The 17,959-nt window shown below is 49.4% G+C and overlaps 1 protein-coding gene, 14 non-coding genes and 1 pseudogene across 15 annotated transcripts in view; all 16 read right to left on the reverse strand.

Moving 5' to 3' along the window:
- The window catches only part of LOC128011143 (uncharacterized), a 168,918-nt gene that overhangs the window by 7,486 nt on the left and 143,473 nt on the right, over positions 1-17,959 (reverse strand). Inside the window, exon 3 of the mRNA XM_052593269.1 lies at positions 4,438-4,894. Coding sequence (XP_052449229.1) covers positions 4,438-4,894 — 457 coding nt within the window. The remainder of the gene's footprint in view (positions 1-4,437; positions 4,895-17,959) is intronic.
- LOC128012333 (U1 spliceosomal RNA) lies at positions 1,106-1,269 on the reverse strand. The gene has a single exon (XR_008182856.1). It is a non-coding gene; the product is annotated as a U1 spliceosomal RNA (small nuclear RNA).
- LOC128012573 (U2 spliceosomal RNA) lies at positions 1,649-1,839 on the reverse strand. The gene has a single exon (XR_008183096.1). It is a non-coding gene; the product is annotated as a U2 spliceosomal RNA (small nuclear RNA).
- Positions 2,707-2,870, reverse strand: LOC128012335 (U1 spliceosomal RNA). The gene has a single exon (XR_008182858.1). It is a non-coding gene; the product is annotated as a U1 spliceosomal RNA (small nuclear RNA).
- Positions 3,250-3,424, reverse strand: LOC128012660 (uncharacterized; annotated as a pseudogene).
- On the reverse strand, positions 9,792-9,955 carry LOC128012336 (U1 spliceosomal RNA). The gene has a single exon (XR_008182859.1). It is a non-coding gene; the product is annotated as a U1 spliceosomal RNA (small nuclear RNA).
- Positions 10,335-10,525, reverse strand: LOC128012574 (U2 spliceosomal RNA). Its single transcript, XR_008183097.1, has one exon. It is a non-coding gene; the product is annotated as a U2 spliceosomal RNA (small nuclear RNA).
- On the reverse strand, positions 11,393-11,556 carry LOC128012337 (U1 spliceosomal RNA). The gene has a single exon (XR_008182860.1). It is a non-coding gene; the product is annotated as a U1 spliceosomal RNA (small nuclear RNA).
- LOC128012575 (U2 spliceosomal RNA) lies at positions 11,931-12,121 on the reverse strand. Its single transcript, XR_008183098.1, has one exon. It is a non-coding gene; the product is annotated as a U2 spliceosomal RNA (small nuclear RNA).
- Positions 12,989-13,152, reverse strand: LOC128012338 (U1 spliceosomal RNA). The gene has a single exon (XR_008182861.1). It is a non-coding gene; the product is annotated as a U1 spliceosomal RNA (small nuclear RNA).
- Positions 13,532-13,722, reverse strand: LOC128012576 (U2 spliceosomal RNA). The gene has a single exon (XR_008183099.1). It is a non-coding gene; the product is annotated as a U2 spliceosomal RNA (small nuclear RNA).
- On the reverse strand, positions 14,590-14,753 carry LOC128012339 (U1 spliceosomal RNA). Its single transcript, XR_008182862.1, has one exon. It is a non-coding gene; the product is annotated as a U1 spliceosomal RNA (small nuclear RNA).
- Positions 15,128-15,318, reverse strand: LOC128012578 (U2 spliceosomal RNA). The gene has a single exon (XR_008183101.1). It is a non-coding gene; the product is annotated as a U2 spliceosomal RNA (small nuclear RNA).
- LOC128012340 (U1 spliceosomal RNA) lies at positions 16,186-16,349 on the reverse strand. Its single transcript, XR_008182863.1, has one exon. It is a non-coding gene; the product is annotated as a U1 spliceosomal RNA (small nuclear RNA).
- On the reverse strand, positions 16,729-16,919 carry LOC128012635 (U2 spliceosomal RNA). Its single transcript, XR_008183158.1, has one exon. It is a non-coding gene; the product is annotated as a U2 spliceosomal RNA (small nuclear RNA).
- LOC128012341 (U1 spliceosomal RNA) lies at positions 17,787-17,950 on the reverse strand. Its single transcript, XR_008182864.1, has one exon. It is a non-coding gene; the product is annotated as a U1 spliceosomal RNA (small nuclear RNA).

The following is a 17,959-nucleotide window of genomic DNA, read 5'->3' on the forward strand; positions in this document are numbered from 1 at the left end:
ACAGAAAGCTTCTCTGGAGTCTGACTGTCAATAATCATCCAAAAAAAGAGGAAATTTCCATTCACCTTGGCGAGGGGACCTCAAAACGTGCTAAGGTGGCGTGTCCGAGGTGGCTCGAATGGCTATAACTCCGGGAAGGAGTGAGATCCCTTCACCCAAATCGGCACACCTGTGCAGGGGCTCAGTCCGAGGCCAGGTGAAAAGGGGCGCGGCGACAGGCCAGTAGGTGGCGCCGTAAGCTGAAAAATAGGGAAAATGTAATGTAAAAAGACAATCAAACAAAGATGAAAACACCCGAAACACTGCGGGATCGTAGTACCCTCCCCTGTCTGCAACGTCACCGGGCCTTGTCCCGATCGGCCTGACGGTGGAACTGCAGCGACGGAAAGTACGGCATCGCTCGTAACTCCCAAACGGTTGGTCGCAGAGCCACGTGCCTTATGTCATCGGAATCCTTGGCTCGAGCCAAACGAGACGCAGGTCTCAGATTGGCTCGTCGCTCTGACGAAATTTTCGGGTATTTTGGATTTTGTCGAAAACCTTCTTTTGCAACCTAGCGCCAGGTATTTGGCCCAGTCCCACCCAAATCAGCACAGAAAGCTTCTCTGGAGTCTGACTGTCAATAATCATCCAAAAAAAGAGGAAATTTCCATTCACCTTGGCGAGGGGACCTCAAAACGTGCTAAGGTGGCGTGTCCGAGGTGGCTCGAATGGCTATAACTCCGGGAAGGAGTGAGATCCCTTCACCCAAATCGGCACACCTGTGCAGGGGCTCAGTCCGAGGCCAGGTGAAAAAGGGCGCGGCGACAGGCCACTAGGTGGCGCTGTAAGCGACAACAAAATTAATACGAATCGAAAAAAAGGACAAACAAACAACATGGAGACAGATACAGCTAGGCTGCAGTCAGTCCAATCTACTTTCAAAGTAAGGTCTGCGCTATGTTCGAACTAAACTACCCACCAGGGTCTGATTTTTCAAGAGCGTAAGTGACTTTGTTTCACAGGCGCACAACACGTATCTCGCATGTGACAGAACTCCCCATTCTGAAATGGAAATAAATAAAAAACTGTAAAAACCTCTTCTGCTTTGTTTCACCAACAATTTCAGGGGAGAGCGCGAACGCAGTCCCCCACTACCATAAATTATGCAGTCGAGATTCCCGCATTTGGGGAATTCGCAGGGGTCAGCATGGCCGGAGTGCAATGGACAAGCCTCGCCCTGGGTGAACCGCCTTCTTGATCATGGTGTCTCCCCTGCCAGGTAAGTATGAAGGCGCAGGCGGTCAGCCAGAGGTCTGATTTGCATCTCTACCATCCTCACCAACGGTTAGCCCTCCGCCCCCGCTCCAGGAAAGGAAGGACGGGTGCCTTCCGTTACTGGCCTGGAAACTGCCAAGCTCATGGGCCGGTGCTTCCCAACGCCAGTTTTAGATGACTCTCTTTAAACAAACACACCTGATTCGATGCACCACCTCGTCTAGATGCACCACCACTTCAAGACCTCAGGTGGGTGCATCGTTAGTGGAAGAGTCCAAGACCCCAGGAGGACACATCAGGAAAAAAGTTTGCAATAAACCACAGCATCTGCAATGGCAGCTCTCATTCCTTGTTCTGCTATTCGACACAATAAATGGCAATCCCCAAAAAGGGAAAGCACACCGTTCCTGGAGACACTGCAATACCAGGCCGATGCATGGAGTGGACGGAGCAAGCCCCGGCTCCAGCTCCGTGATCTAAAAATCCATTTAATATGTAGTCCCCGGATGGGGGACGTATCAGATATTAAACTGATAAGAACAGATACTACACTTGATCTTAGCCAAAAGGCCGAGAAGCGATGCTGCTAAGACGCAGCAGGGAGGAAGCCGGACACGGCGATGCCCATCTCGGCTTTGGTAAGTTTTGGGAGACCTAAAAACGCTGGGGGATGGTGGTAGCCTCCCCTGTCTACAACGTCACCGGGCCTCGTCCCGATCGGCCTGACGGAAAGTACGGCATCGCTCGTAACTCCCAAACGGTTGGTCGCAGAGCCACGTGCCTTATGTCATCGGAATCCTTGGCTCGAGCCGAACGAGACGCAGGTCTCAGATTGGCTCGTCGCTCTGACGAAATTTTCGGGTATTTTGGATTTTGTCGAAAACCTTCTTTTGCAACCTAGCGCCAGGTATTTGGCCCAGTCCCACCCAAATCAGCACAGAAAGCTTCTCTGGAGTCTGACTGTCAATAATCATCCAAAAAAAGAGGAAATTTCCATTCACCTTGGCGAGGGGACCTCAAAACGTGCTAAGGTGGCGTGTCCGAGGTGGCTCGAATGGCTATAACTCCGGGAAGGAGTGAGATCCCTTCACCCAAATCGGCACACCTGTGCAGGGGCTCAGTCCGAGGCCAGGTGAAAAAGGGCGCGGCGACAGGCCACTAGGTGGCGCTGTAAGCGACAACAAAATTAATACGAATCGAAAAAAAGGACAAACAAACAACATGGAGACAGATACAGCTAGGCTGCAGTCAGTCCAATCTACTTTCAAAGTAAGGTCTGCGCTATGTTCGAACTAAACTACCCACCAGGGTCTGATTTTTCAAGAGCGTAAGTGACTTTGTTTCACAGGCGCACAACACGTATCTCGCATGTGACAGAACTCCCCATTCTGAAATGGAAATAAATAAAAAACTGTAAAAACCTCTTCTGCTTTGTTTCACCAACAATTTCAGGGGAGAGCGCGAACGCAGTCCCCCACTACCATAAATTATGCAGTCGAGATTCCCGCATTTGGGGAATTCGCAGGGGTCAGCATGGCCGGAGTGCAATGGACAAGCCTCGCCCTGGGTGAACCGCCTTCTTGATCATGGTGTCTCCCCTGCCAGGTAAGTATGAAGGCGCAGGCGGTCAGCCAGAGGTCTGATTTGCATCTCTACCATCCTCACCAACGGTTAGCCCTCCGCCCCCGCTCCAGGAAAGGAAGGACGGGTGCCTTCCGTTACTGGCCTGGAAACTGCCAAGCTCATGGGCCGGTGCTTCCCAACGCCAGTTTTAGATGACTCTCTTTAAACAAACACACCTGATTCGATGCACCACCTCGTCTAGATGCACCACCACTTCAAGACCTCAGGTGGGTGCATCGTTAGTGGAAGAGTCCAAGACCCCAGGAGGACACATCAGGAAAAAAGTTTGCAATAAACCACAGCATCTGCAATGGCAGCTCTCATTCCTTGTTCTGCTATTCGACACAATAAATGGCAATCCCCAAAAAGGGAAAGCACACCGTTCCTGGAGACACTGCAATACCAGGCCGATGCATGGAGTGGACGGAGCAAGCCCCGGCTCCAGCTCCGTGATCTAAAAATCCATTTAATATGTAGTCCCCGGATGGGGGACGTATCAGATATTAAACTGATAAGAACAGATTTTTTCTTTCGAAAAAGTTTTATTGTCACCATTTACATTTTTTCCATTTGCATTTTTTCTTTTTCACACAACATTTTCTTTTTAATCACACATTAAAACAAGCAATATAATATATAATAAATACACATGGTAAAATGAAAGAAAACAATCATTTTTAAAAAGCATTTGATTAAAACCACAGTGTTTTGCTTGTTTTTAAAAGTCCATTATTGAGGTGTGTTTAAAAGGTGCGGTCAGTTCCAAAAGTAAAATACAAATTTTTTAAAAAAGCAAACAAGCCTCGTATATATATGTTAATAAAACCTCTTTCATAATAAAACAATAAAAAACACCAATTAAAAATCATCTATTGTGCAAGACCGGGGGTGAGTCCTTATCAAGTGGGTCATCACCCCACTCTCCAGAACAGGGACATGAGATGCTACTTTATGGACTCAGCGGAGATCCCCTCTCCTCCGGCCCGCTGGCCCGCTGTTCCCGTAGCCAGAGTGGTGAGGGTGCATCTACGGGCGGCCAGGGTCGGTGCCTGCCGGGACCCTCTCCGTGCGACCCCGGCCCCCCCGTCCGAATATCGTCGTCCGGTACCCCTGCAGCATTGATGTTACCTTTAGCTCGCATGCATGGAGGGTTACCGTAACGCGCTTCCCCACCAGCAGGTTTCTGGTGGCCCAGATGGCATCCTTGATGACGTTGAGGGTGAGCCAGAGCGAGGTAAATTTCTGTGCCGTCAAGTCCTTCAAGCCCCGGCCCACCCCAAGGATGGCGAGCTGGTACCCGAACTGGGCCCCACCCGCTGGTAGGCACGGGAAATACAGGGGGCCGGTCTTGGCCCACAGGTCCCGCGCAGTGCTGCACTCCCAGAGCAGGTGGTGGACGGTCTCTGGGGAATTGCAGCCGGACCGCGGGCAGATGGGGTTTTTGGCCATGCCTCTCGAGTGCATAACCGCCCTGACCGGGAGGATCTCATGAGCCACCATCCACGATAAGTCCTTGTGCCTGTTCTGGAGAGCGGGGTGAGCCGCGTTCCGCCAAACTTGTTTGGCCTCACTTGGTGTGAGGCCCGGAACTGGACTCACCGGTTCCCGGTCCTGCACAACAGAGATGAGAGACTTGTGTTGAGTTAAAATGGTGACATCTTCACTCTCTAAAAGGTATTTCTTTAAAAACTTTTTTATAAAACTGTACTCTTTGGGCAAGTTAAAAGACACTGGGGTTTTCAAGTCCACTGGTAAAATTTTCAGTGTTCGTAGGTAAGACCCCATCCAAAATCGCGCCATTGCAGCCGTCTTGTTTTCTTTGGATGGGGTCGTGGCATAACTAATGTGCAGGGCGGTGAAGCGGCTGCCTAAAAACAGGTGGGGGTCTGGGAGGCCTTTTCCACCGTTCTCCGGCCTTTTCTTGATGGTCTCCCTCTTCAGGCGCTCCCACTTGGACCCCCACAGGAAGTAAAACACCGCCCTCTCCAGTTTCCCCAGGAACCACCGAGGGGGGCTAAAAACAGAACAGACAAGTAAAATCAGAGGTAAAATCACAGATTTAAAAATTAAAACCTTGCCTTCCATCGTCATCTGTCTTAGTCCCCAAAACCCCAGTCTTTTCCTAACTTTCCCTAACAAGTCAGTCCAGTTTTCCCGTCCACCCCCGTCTTTATCAAATTTAACGCCTAAAATCTTAAAATCGTTGTCTTTAAAAACCAAATCAAGTCCTCCTGTGTCCACGTCTCCCCACGGCCCGAAGAGCTGGGCCTCGGACTTGTTTCTATTGAGTTTGGCGCCCGAGGCCCGACCGTACCAGTCAGTCAAGTCCAGTGCTCTTCGTATTGATAAAACGTCTGTGGCTAAAAGAGTTACGTCGTCCATATATAAAACACAGGTCGCCGTCAGTCCCCCCGTCCCAGGAACGTCCAGTCCTTTGATCCATTTGTCCCTTCTCAAGATCTGTGCCAGTGGCTCGATGCAAGCCACATACAGAAGAGGAGATAAAGGACATCCCTGACGGACACCACTGTGTATGTTCACAGCTTTGGAAAGATGCCCATTTATTAGAATTTTGCTGACTATTCCCTTGTACAGCAGTCCCACCCAGGCTATAAACCTCTTTGGAAACCCCATTTTCTCCAGAACCTGGAAGAGGTACTGCTGCGAGACTCGATCAAATGCTTTTTCAAAATCTAAATTTAGGACTACTAGCCGAATATTTCTGTCTCTCGCGTAACAGATGGTGTCTCTAATCAGCACTAGGTTGTCTGTTATCTTTCTTCCGGGCACAGAACAAGCTTGATCCGGGTGAATCACGTCCTCTAAAACAGTTGACATGCGTGTTGCTAAAACTTTGCTAAAAAGTTTATAATCGAAATTTAAAAGTGTTATGGGTCTCCAGTTTTTTAAGTCAGTCCGGTCACCTTTTTTGTGAAGTAAAGAAACTATCCCTATTCTAAAACTGTCTGGAAGTCTGTCGAGGGTCTCAAACTCTTTAAAAACTGTCAAAAGCTCTTGTCCTAAAATGTCCCAAAATGTTAGATAAAACTCCAGGGGAAGTCCATCCACTCCTGGGGACTTCCCCCTTTTAAAACCTCCAAGAGCTTTTTGGGTTTCTAAAATGTTCAAATCTTGGGCTAAAATCTCATTTTGACAGTCGACCCTTTTCTCAACAAAATTTAAAACTTCTTTTACGGTGTCTGAGTGTACCTTTTTAAAACTATATAAAGCCCCATAAAATTTTTCCACATCCTCTAAAATCTCTTTTGTTGTGTTAACCTCCCTATCCCCTGTTTTAACCCTGGTTAACCCCCCACCCCTTGTTATTATTTTCTTAAAAAAATATCTGGTACACTTTTCCCCTTCTTCAATTTCTCTCTCTTTGCTTCTTAAAAGGACCCCTTTACTTTCTATATTGGCTAAAACTGACATTTCCTTTTTTACATCCTGGATTTCAGTGTTAAAATCAAAACCATTATTTAAAAGATTAAAATACCTTTGTAGTCTTTTTTGCAACCCCAACATGCATTTCTTTTCCCTACTCTTCTTTTCTTTCCCTATCTTTCTAAAAAACTGTCTCGTCCGGTCCTTTACCATCTCCCACCACTGTGCACGTGTATCATAAAAGTCTTGGAGGGTCTGCCATTGGCTGAACTGTTCCCTATATTCTAAAATTACATTCTTGTCTTCCAACAGGGAACAGTTCAGCTTCCACAGCCCTCCCCCTACCGTCACACCCATGGGCAGTGAAAGGGTGCAAGACAGCATCATGTGATCAGAGAAAAAAAGGGGGGTTAATGTAGCATCGGTTGGCGGGCAGTCCCTTGTAAACACGTAGTCGATTCGAGAGGCTTTGGTACCGTCACCACTGAACCAGGTGAAGCCCTCCTCTCTTTGATGCAAAATTTTAAAACAGTCGACTAAATTAAAATCTCTGACTAAACCCTGCAATAAAACCGACGTTTTGTCCACTCTGAAATCCTCCCCTACCCTTTTCCTGTCTGTTTTAGATAAAACACAATTAAAATCCCCTGCTACCATTAGGGGAGCCCTACCTAGCATGTGGGGTTGCAAGTCTTCTAAAAGCTCATATCTTTCGTTCTTTTCCGTAAAACCATATACATTAAGAACATTAAAATCCCTGTCTAAAAAGGTCAGATTTACTAAAAGTGCCCGGCCTTGCCTCACCACAGTGCTGCCCTTCACCAAGATGTTAGGATTATTAATTAAAACCGCAACTCCGTCGTTTTTGTTAAAATTTGATCCGCTCCATATGGAGGCTCCTGCGGACCATAGCTCTTCCATTTTTGTGTACCTAGTTAAAAAGGGCAGAGAACACTCTTGTAATAAAAACAAATCTGACTTAAAAGATTTTAAAAGGGACAAAATACTCTGTGCTCTAATGGTGGACCTCACACTTCTGACATTGATAGTAGAGATGGTGAGGGCCATGAGCAGTAGGGTTAAAAAGGTATGAGGCATTTAAAACAGAAGACAATAAAAAGACTACAAAAATATGATTAAAATCATGTTACATCTTGTAGCATTTGTCTTTCCTTTTCCCCAGATGAGCTGAGGTCAGGAGGGCAAATGCCTGTCGCTTCAGAGGCCACAGAGGGAACCTCTTGTGGCTCCTTTGGCGTTGATGCTGTTAGCTTAATGTGCAAAAAGGAAACCTCATTTGGGGACTCTAGGGGCCACATGCGCTCCAGATCTACCGAGTCGGAACTATCGAGCTTATATGCTGCCCTAGATTTTTTCTCCTCCGTTACAATCAGAGGAGACCCCGCAGGCCTTTTTTGCACCTGAGCATTAGGGAGTGAACACTGTGTCTCACTCCCGGTGGATTCTTCCACCCCATCCGAAACTGTTACCAGTGACTCTTCCTCACTTTCCTCTCCTTCCATTACCATTTCCTGTTCCGTTGCCTCCGCCCCTGTGGCCGCCCCACTTCCTCCTTCCTGCCCAATCCCTGAGGCCGGCTGGGAATTTGAAATTCCCGCCAAAACCTCAGGGACCGCCTCCTCTCTCCTTTGTTCCTTTGTTTGTTGCCCATGTGGGGCGGCCATTTTTAGCTTGTTGGCAAAACTTTTAGGGCAGTCTCTGTAGAGATGGTTTGTTTCTCCACAAAGATTGCACCGTCTGCCATTGGTACAGTCATCAAAACTGTGACCAATTTCTCTACACTTCCCACAGATTAACTCTTGGCATGCTTCAGCTAGATGACCAAACCTTGCACACTTTCTGCAGAGTTTGGGCATTCCTTGATAATGTATGTAGCCTCTGTTCTCTCCGAGCACAATCATGGAAGGCAGATGCTTCAGGCCCTGGTAGCCCCCAGCGTCTTCCCATTGTTTAATGGGAATTCGCCAGGAGCATGTCCAAATGCCATCTTCATCTAACACTTTGACAGGCTGGCCTCGAACAGTGCAAAATCTACCCAACCAAACACAAATATCATCTCCAGTCACGGTTTCATTGAACATCCTGACAATCACAGTTTTAAGTGTGTTATCAGAAAGTTTCTCAACAGTGAACATGGAGAACTGGGCTTTAACTGATTCAAACCTTTGCCAAAAGTCATTAAGTAGGTAAGCGGTTTTAAAACTAACATCAAATCCTTTGTTCAAGGGCAGAGTCATCAAACAATTCAGGTCGTCACATTTAAAAGCTAGGGTCTTTTGGATCAGCTTCCTGGAAAAGTCCATACGGGACATTTCCAGGAGCTTCCCCTCACCCTGCCTGAATAAAAAACGCACGCTGTGGTGCCTCCGCACGCCGGCACGGGCAGCCGACATGATGGAGGCACCAACAGCCTAAAAACTTAAAACAACAATAAATACAACAATAAATAACAAAATAAATAATTAAAAGACCTCACCTTAAAACCTGTTGGAGCCCGAAGCAGCAGAGTTCAATATACCTCTCAAAGTTGTGTGACTCAAGATATGAAACGATCTCGAGTCAGGAAACCTCCAAGAGGCGATCGCAGTCTCAACCGTCCGACAAGATACTTGATCTTAGCCAAAAGGCCGAGAAGCGATGCTGCTAAGACGCAGCAGGGAGGAAGCCGGACACGGCGATGCCCATCTCGGCTTTGGTAAGTTTTGGGAGACCTAAAAACGCTGGGGGATGGTGGTAGCCTCCCCTGTCTACAACGTCACCGGGCCTCGTCCCGATCGGCCTGACGGAAAGTACGGCATCGCTCGTAACTCCCAAACGGTTGGTCGCAGAGCCACGTGCCTTATGTCATCGGAATCCTTGGCTCGAGCCGAACGAGACGCAGGTCTCAGATTGGCTCGTCGCTCTGACGAAATTTTCGGGTATTTTGGATTTTGTCGAAAACCTTCTTTTGCAACCTAGCGCCAGGTATTTGGCCCAGTCCCACCCAAATCAGCACAGAAAGCTTCTCTGGAGTCTGACTGTCAATAATCATCCAAAAAAAGAGGAAATTTCCATTCACCTTGGCGAGGGGACCTCAAAACGTGCTAAGGTGGCGTGTCCGAGGTGGCTCGAATGGCTATAACTCCGGGAAGGAGTGAGATCCCTTCACCCAAATCGGCACACCTGTGCAGGGGCTCAGTCCGAGGCCAGGTGAAAAAGGGCGCGGCGACAGGCCACTAGGTGGCGCTGTAAGCGACAACAAAATTAATACGAATCGAAAAAAAGGACAAACAAACAACATGGAGACAGATACAGCTAGGCTGCAGTCAGTCCAATCTACTTTCAAAGTAAGGTCTGCGCTATGTTCGAACTAAACTACCCACCAGGGTCTGATTTTTCAAGAGCGTAAGTGACTTTGTTTCACAGGCGCACAACACGTATCTCGCATGTGACAGAACTCCCCATTCTGAAATGGAAATAAATAAAAAACTGTAAAAACCTCTTCTGCTTTGTTTCACCAACAATTTCAGGGGAGAGCGCGAACGCAGTCCCCCACTACCATAAATTATGCAGTCGAGATTCCCGCATTTGGGGAATTCGCAGGGGTCAGCATGGCCGGAGTGCAATGGACAAGCCTCGCCCTGGGTGAACCGCCTTCTTGATCATGGTGTCTCCCCTGCCAGGTAAGTATGAAGGCGCAGGCGGTCAGCCAGAGGTCTGATTTGCATCTCTACCATCCTCACCAACGGTTAGCCCTCCGCCCCCGCTCCAGGAAAGGAAGGACGGGTGCCTTCCGTTACTGGCCTGGAAACTGCCAAGCTCATGGGCCGGTGCTTCCCAACGCCAGTTTTAGATGACTCTCTTTAAACAAACACACCTGATTCGATGCACCACCTCGTCTAGATGCACCACCACTTCAAGACCTCAGGTGGGTGCATCGTTAGTGGAAGAGTCCAAGACCCCAGGAGGACACATCAGGAAAAAAGTTTGCAATAAACCACAGCATCTGCAATGGCAGCTCTCATTCCTTGTTCTGCTATTCGACACAATAAATGGCAATCCCCAAAAAGGGAAAGCACACCGTTCCTGGAGACACTGCAATACCAGGCCGATGCATGGAGTGGACGGAGCAAGCCCCGGCTCCAGCTCCGTGATCTAAAAATCCATTTAATATGTAGTCCCCGGATGGGGGACGTATCAGATATTAAACTGATAAGAACAGATACTACACTTGATCTTAGCCAAAAGGCCGAGAAGCGATGCTGCTAAGACGCAGCAGGGAGGAAGCCGGACACGGCGATGCCCATCTCGGCTTTGGTAAGTTTTGGGAGACCTAAAAACGCTGGGGGATGGTGGTAGCCTCCCCTGTCTACAACGTCACCGGGCCTCGTCCCGATCGGCCTGACGGAAAGTACGGCATCGCTCGTAACTCCCAAACGGTTGGTCGCAGAGCCACGTGCCTTATGTCATCGGAATCCTTGGCTCGAGCCGAACGAGACGCAGGTCTCAGATTGGCTCGTCGCTCTGACGAAATTTTCGGGTATTTTGGATTTTGTCGAAAACCTTCTTTTGCAACCTAGCGCCAGGTATTTGGCCCAGTCCCACCCAAATCAGCACAGAAAGCTTCTCTGGAGTCTGACTGTCAATAATCATCCAAAAAAAGAGGAAATTTCCATTCACCTTGGCGAGGGGACCTCAAAACGTGCTAAGGTGGCGTGTCCGAGGTGGCTCGAATGGCTATAACTCCGGGAAGGAGTGAGATCCCTTCACCCAAATCGGCACACCTGTGCAGGGGCTCAGTCCGAGGCCAGGTGAAAAAGGGCGCGGCGACAGGCCACTAGGTGGCGCTGTAAGCGACAACAAAATTAATACGAATCGAAAAAAAGGACAAACAAACAACATGGAGACAGATACAGCTAGGCTGCAGTCAGTCCAATCTACTTTCAAAGTAAGGTCTGCGCTATGTTCGAACTAAACTACCCACCAGGGTCTGATTTTTCAAGAGCGTAAGTGACTTTGTTTCACAGGCGCACAACACGTATCTCGCATGTGACAGAACTCCCCATTCTGAAATGGAAATAAATAAAAAACTGTAAAAACCTCTTCTGCTTTGTTTCACCAACAATTTCAGGGGAGAGCGCGAACGCAGTCCCCCACTACCATAAATTATGCAGTCGAGATTCCCGCATTTGGGGAATTCGCAGGGGTCAGCATGGCCGGAGTGCAATGGACAAGCCTCGCCCTGGGTGAACCGCCTTCTTGATCATGGTGTCTCCCCTGCCAGGTAAGTATGAAGGCCCAGGCGGTCAGCCAGAGGTCTGATTTGCATCTCTACCATCCTCACCAACGGTTAGCCCTCCGCCCCCGCTCCAGGAAAGGAAGGACGGGTGCCTTCCGTTACTGGCCTGGAAACTGCCAAGCTCATGGGCCGGTGCTTCCCAACGCCAGTTTTAGATGACTCTCTTTAAACAAACACACCTGATTCGATGCACCACCTCGTCTGTGAAAGACTTCAAGACCTCAGGTGGGTGCATCGTTAGTGGAAGAGTCCAAGACCCCAGGAGGACACATCAGGAAAAAAGTTTGCAATAAACCACAGCATCTGCAATGGCAGCTCTCATTCCTTGTTCTGCTATTCGACACAATAAATGGCAATCCCCAAAAAGGGAAAGCACACCGTTCCTGGAGACACTGCAATACCAGGCCGATGCATGGAGTGGACGGAGCAAGCCCCGGCTCCAGCTCCGTGATCTAAAAATCCATTTAATATGTAGTCCCCGGATGGGGGACGTATCAGATATTAAACTGATAAGAACAGATACTACACTTGATCTTAGCCAAAAGGCCGAGAAGCGATGCTGCTAAGACGCAGCAGGGAGGAAGCCGGACACGGCGATGCCCATCTCGGCTTTGGTAAGTTTTGGGAGACCTAAAAACGCTGGGGGATGGTGGTAGCCTCCCCTGTCTACAACGTCACCGGGCCTCGTCCCGATCGGCCTGACGGAAAGTACGGCATCGCTCGTAACTCCCAAACGGTTGGTCGCAGAGCCACGTGCCTTATGTCATCGGAATCCTTGGCTCGAGCCGAACGAGACGCAGGTCTCAGATTGGCTCGTCGCTCTGACGAAATTTTCGGGTATTTTGGATTTTGTCGAAAACCTTCTTTTGCAACCTAGCGCCAGGTATTTGGCCCAGTCCCACCCAAATCAGCACAGAAAGCTTCTCTGGAGTCTGACTGTCAATAATCATCCAAAAAAAGAGGAAATTTCCATTCACCTTGGCGAGGGGACCTCAAAACGTGCTAAGGTGGCGTGTCCGAGGTGGCTCGAATGGCTATAACTCCGGGAAGGAGTGAGATCCCTTCACCCAAATCGGCACACCTGTGCAGGGGCTCAGTCCGAGGCCAGGTGAAAAAGGGCGCGGCGACAGGCCACTAGGTGGCGCTGTAAGCGACAACAAAATTAATACGAATCGAAAAAAAGGACAAACAAACAACATGGAGACAGATACAGCTAGGCTGCAGTCAGTCCAATCTACTTTCAAAGTAAGGTCTGCGCTATGTTCGAACTAAACTACCCACCAGGGTCTGATTTTTCAAGAGCGTAAGTGACTTTGTTTCACAGGCGCACAACACGTATCTCGCATGTGACAGAACTCCCCATTCTGAAATGGAAATAAATAAAAAACTGTAAAAACCTCTTCTGCTTTGTTTCACCAACAATTTCAGGGGAGAGCGCGAACGCAGTCCCCCACTACCATAAATTATGCAGTCGAGATTCCCGCATTTGGGGAATTCGCAGGGGTCAGCATGGCCGGAGTGCAATGGACAAGCCTCGCCCTGGGTGAACCGCCTTCTTGATCATGGTGTCTCCCCTGCCAGGTAAGTATGAAGGTGCAGGCGGTCAGCCAGAGGTCTGATTTGCATCTCTACCATCCTCACCAACGGTTAGCCCTCCGCCCCCGCTCCAGGAAAGGAAGGACGGGTGCCTTCCGTTACTGGCCTGGAAACTGCCAAGCTCATGGGCCGGTGCTTCCCAACGCCAGTTTTAGATGACTCTCTTTAAACAAACACACCTGATTCGATGCACCACCTCGTCTAGATGCACCACCACTTCAAGACCTCAGGTGGGTGCATCGTTAGTGGAAGAGTCCAAGACCCCAGGAGGACACATCAGGAAAAAAGTTTGCAATAAACCACAGCATCTGCAATGGCAGCTCTCATTCCTTGTTCTGCTATTCGACACAATAAATGGCAATCCCCAAAAAGGGAAAGCACACCGTTCCTGGAGACACTGCAATACCAGGCCGATGCATGGAGTGGACGGAGCAAGCCCCGGCTCCAGCTCCGTGATCTAAAAATCCATTTAATATGTAGTCCCCGGATGGGGGACGTATCAGATATTAAACTGATAAGAACAGATACTACACTTGATCTTAGCCAAAAGGCCGAGAAGCGATGCTGCTAAGACGCAGCAGGGAGGAAGCCGGACACGGCGATGCCCATCTCGGCTTTGGTAAGTTTTGGGAGACCTAAAAACGCTGGGGGATGGTGGTAGCCTCCCCTGTCTACAACGTCACCGGGCCTCGTCCCGATCGGCCTGACGGAAAGTACGGCATCGCTCGTAACTCCCAAACGGTTGGTCGCAGAGCCACGTGCCTTATGTCATCGGAATCCTTGGCTCGAGCCGAACGAGACGCAGGTCTCAGATTGGCTCGTCGCTCTGACGAAATTTTCGGGTATTTTGGATTTTGTCGAAAACCTTCTTTTGCAACCTAGCGCCAGGTATTTGGCCCAGTCCCACCCAAATCAGCACAGAAAGCTTCTCTGGAGTCTGACTGTCAATAATCATCCAAAAAAAGAGGAAATTTCCATTCACCTTGGCGAGGGGACCTCAAAACGTGCTAAGGTGGCGTGTCCGAGGTGGCTCGAATGGCTATAACTCCGGGAAGGAGTGAGATCCCTTCACCCAAATCGGCACACCTGTGCAGGGGCTCAGTCCGAGGCCAGGTGAAAAAGGGCGCGGCGACAGGCCACTAGGTGGCGCTGTAAGCGACAACAAAATTAATACGAATCGAAAAAAAGGACAAACAAACAACATGGAGACAGATACAGCTAGGCTGCAGTCAGTCCAATCTACTTTCAAAGTAAGGTCTGCGCTATGTTCGAACTAAACTACCCACCAGGGTCTGATTTTTCAAGAGCGTAAGTGACTTTGTTTCACAGGCGCACAACACGTATCTCGCATGTGACAGAACTCCCCATTCTGAAATGGAAATAAATAAAAAACTGTAAAAACCTCTTCTGCTTTGTTTCACCAACAATTTCAGGGGAGAGCGCGAACGCAGTCCCCCACTACCATAAATTATGCAGTCGAGATTCCCGCATTTGGGGAATTCGCAGGGGTCAGCATGGCCGGAGTGCAATGGACAAGCCTCGCCCTGGGTGAACCGCCTTCTTGATCATGGTGTCTCCCCTGCCAGGTAAGTATGAAGGCCCAGGCGGTCAGCCAGAGGTCTGATTTGCATCTCTACCATCCTCACCAACGGTTAGCCCTCCGCCCCCGCTCCAGGAAAGGAAGGACGGGTGCCTTCCGTTACTGGCCTGGAAACTGCCAAGCTCATGGGCCGGTGCTTCCCAACGCCAGTTTTAGATGACTCTCTTTAAACAAACACACCTGATTCGATGCACCACCTCGTCTGTGAAAGACTTCAAGACCTCAGGTGGGTGCATCGTTAGTGGAAGAGTCCAAGACCCCAGGAGGACACATCAGGAAAAAAGTTTGCAATAAACCACAGCATCTGCAATGGCAGCTCTCATTCCTTGTTCTGCTATTCGACACAATAAATGGCAATCCCCAAAAAGGGAAAGCACACCGTTCCTGGAGACACTGCAATACCAGGCCGATGCATGGAGTGGACGGAGCAAGCCCCGGCTCCAGCTCCGTGATCTAAAAATCCATTTAATATGTAGTCCCCGGATGGGGGACGTATCAGATATTAAACTGATAAGAACAGATACTACACTTGATCTTAGCCAAAAGGCCGAGAAGCGATGCTGCTAAGACGCAGCAGGGAGGAAGCCGGACACGGCGATGCCCATCTCGGCTTTGGTAAGTTTTGGGAGACCTAAAAACGCTGGGGGATGGTGGTAGCCTCCCCTGTCTACAACGTCACCGGGCCTCGTCCCGATCGGCCTGACGGAAAGTACGGCATCGCTCGTAACTCCCAAACGGTTGGTCGCAGAGCCACGTGCCTTATGTCATCGGAATCCTTGGCTCGAGCCGAACGAGACGCAGGTCTCAGATTGGCTCGTCGCTCTGACGAAATTTTCGGGTATTTTGGATTTTGTCGAAAACCTTCTTTTGCAACCTAGCGCCAGGTATTTGGCCCAGTCCCACCCAAATCAGCACAGAAAGCTTCTCTGGAGTCTGACTGTCAATAATCATCCAAAAAAAGAGGAAATTTCCATTCACCTTGGCGAGGGGACCTCAAAACGTGCTAAGGTGGCGTGTCCGAGGTGGCTCGAATGGCTATAACTCCGGGAAGGAGTGAGATCCCTTCACCCAAATCGGCACACCTGTGCAGGGGCTCAGTCCGAGGCCAGGTGAAAAAGGGCGCGGCGACAGGCCACTAGGTGGCGCTGTAAGCGACAACAAAATTAATACGAATCGAAAAAAAGGACAAACAAACAACATGGAGACAGATACAGCTAGGCTGCAGTCAGTCCAATCTACTTTCAAAGTAAGGTCTGCGCTATGTTCGAACTAAACTACCCACCAGGGTCTGATTTTTCAAGAGCGTAAGTGACTTTGTTTCACAGGCGCACAACACGTATCTCGCATGTGACAGAACTCCCCATTCTGAAATGGAAATAAATAAAAAACTGTAAAAACCTCTTCTGCTTTGTTTCACCAACAATTTCAGGGGAGAGCGCGAACGCAGTCCCCCACTACCATAAATTATGCAGTCGAGATTCCCGCATTTGGGGAATTCGCAGGGGTCAGCATGGCCGGAGTGCAATGGACAAGCCTCGCCCTGGGTGAACCGCCTTCTTGATCATGGTGTCTCCCCTGCCAGGTAAGTATGAAGGCGCAGGCGGTCAGCCAGAGGTCTGATTTGCATCTCTACCATCCTCACCAACGGTTAGCCCTCCGCCCCCGCTCCAGGAAAGGAAGGACGGGTGCCTTCCGTTACTGGCCTGGAAACTGCCAAGCTCATGGGCCGGTGCTTCCCAACGCCAGTTTTAGATGACTCTCTTTAAACAAACACACCTGATTCGATGCACCACCTCGTCTAGATGCACCACCACTTCAAGACCTCAGGTGGGTGCATCGTTAGTGGAAGAGTCCAAGACCCCAGGAGGACACATCAGGAAAAAAGTTTGCAATAAACCACAGCATCTGCAATGGCAGCTCTCATTCCTTGTTCTGCTATTCGACACAATAAATGGCAATCCCCAAAAAGGGAAAGCACACCGTTCCTGGAGACACTGCAATACCAGGCCGATGCATGGAGTGGACGGAGCAAGCCCCGGCTCCAGCTCCGTGATCTAAAAATCCATTTAATATGTAGTCCCCGGATGGGGGACGTATCACATATTAAACTGATAAGAACAGATACTACACTTGATCTTAGCCAAAAGGCCGAGAAGCGATGCTGCTAAGACGCAGCAGGGAGGAAGCCGGACACGGCGATGCCCATCTCGGCTTTGGTAAGTTTTGGGAGACCTAAAAACGCTGGGGGATGGTGGTAGCCTCCCCTGTCTACAACGTCACCGGGCCTCGTCCCGATCGGCCTGACGGAAAGTACGGCATCGCTCGTAACTCCCAAACGGTTGGTCGCAGAGCCACGTGCCTTATGTCATCGGAATCCTTGGCTCGAGCCGAACGAGACGCAGGTCTCAGATTGGCTCGTCGCTCTGACGAAATTTTCGGGTATTTTGGATTTTGTCGAAAACCTTCTTTTGCAACCTAGCGCCAGGTATTTGGCCCAGTCCCACCCAAATCAGCACAGAAAGCTTCTCTGGAGTCTGACTGTCAATAATCATCCAAAAAAAGAGGAAATTTCCATTCACCTTGGCGAGGGGACCTCAAAACGTGCTAAGGTGGCGTGTCCGAGGTGGCTCGAATGGCTATAACTCCGGGAAGGAGTGAGATCCCTTCACCCAAATCGGCACACCTGTGCAGGGGCTCAGTCCGAGGCCAGGTGAAAAAGGGCGCGGCGACAGGCCACTAGGTGGCGCTGTAAGCGACAACAAAATTAATACGAATCGAAAAAAAGGACAAACAAACAACATGGAGACAGATACAGCTAGGCTGCAGTCAGTCCAATCTACTTTCAAAGTAAGGTCTGCGCTATGTTCGAACTAAACTACCCACCAGGGTCTGATTTTTCAAGAGCGTAAGTGACTTTGTTTCACAGGCGCACAACACGTATCTCGCATGTGACAGAACTCCCCATTCTGAAATGGAAATAAATAAAAAACTGTAAAAACCTCTTCTGCTTTGTTTCACCAACAATTTCAGGGGAGAGCGCGAACGCAGTCCCCCACTACCATAAATTATGCAGTCGAGATTCCCGCATTTGGGGAATTCGCAGGGGTCAGCATGGCCGGAGTGCAATGGACAAGCCTCGCCCTGGGTGAACCGCCTTCTTGATCATGGTGTCTCCCCTGCCAGGTAAGTATGAAGGCCCA

Source organism: Carassius gibelio, chromosome B23 (assembly GCF_023724105.1).
Source record: "Carassius gibelio isolate Cgi1373 ecotype wild population from Czech Republic chromosome B23, carGib1.2-hapl.c, whole genome shotgun sequence".
In the NCBI taxonomy this organism is placed as follows: Eukaryota; Metazoa; Chordata; class Actinopteri; order Cypriniformes; family Cyprinidae; genus Carassius; species Carassius gibelio.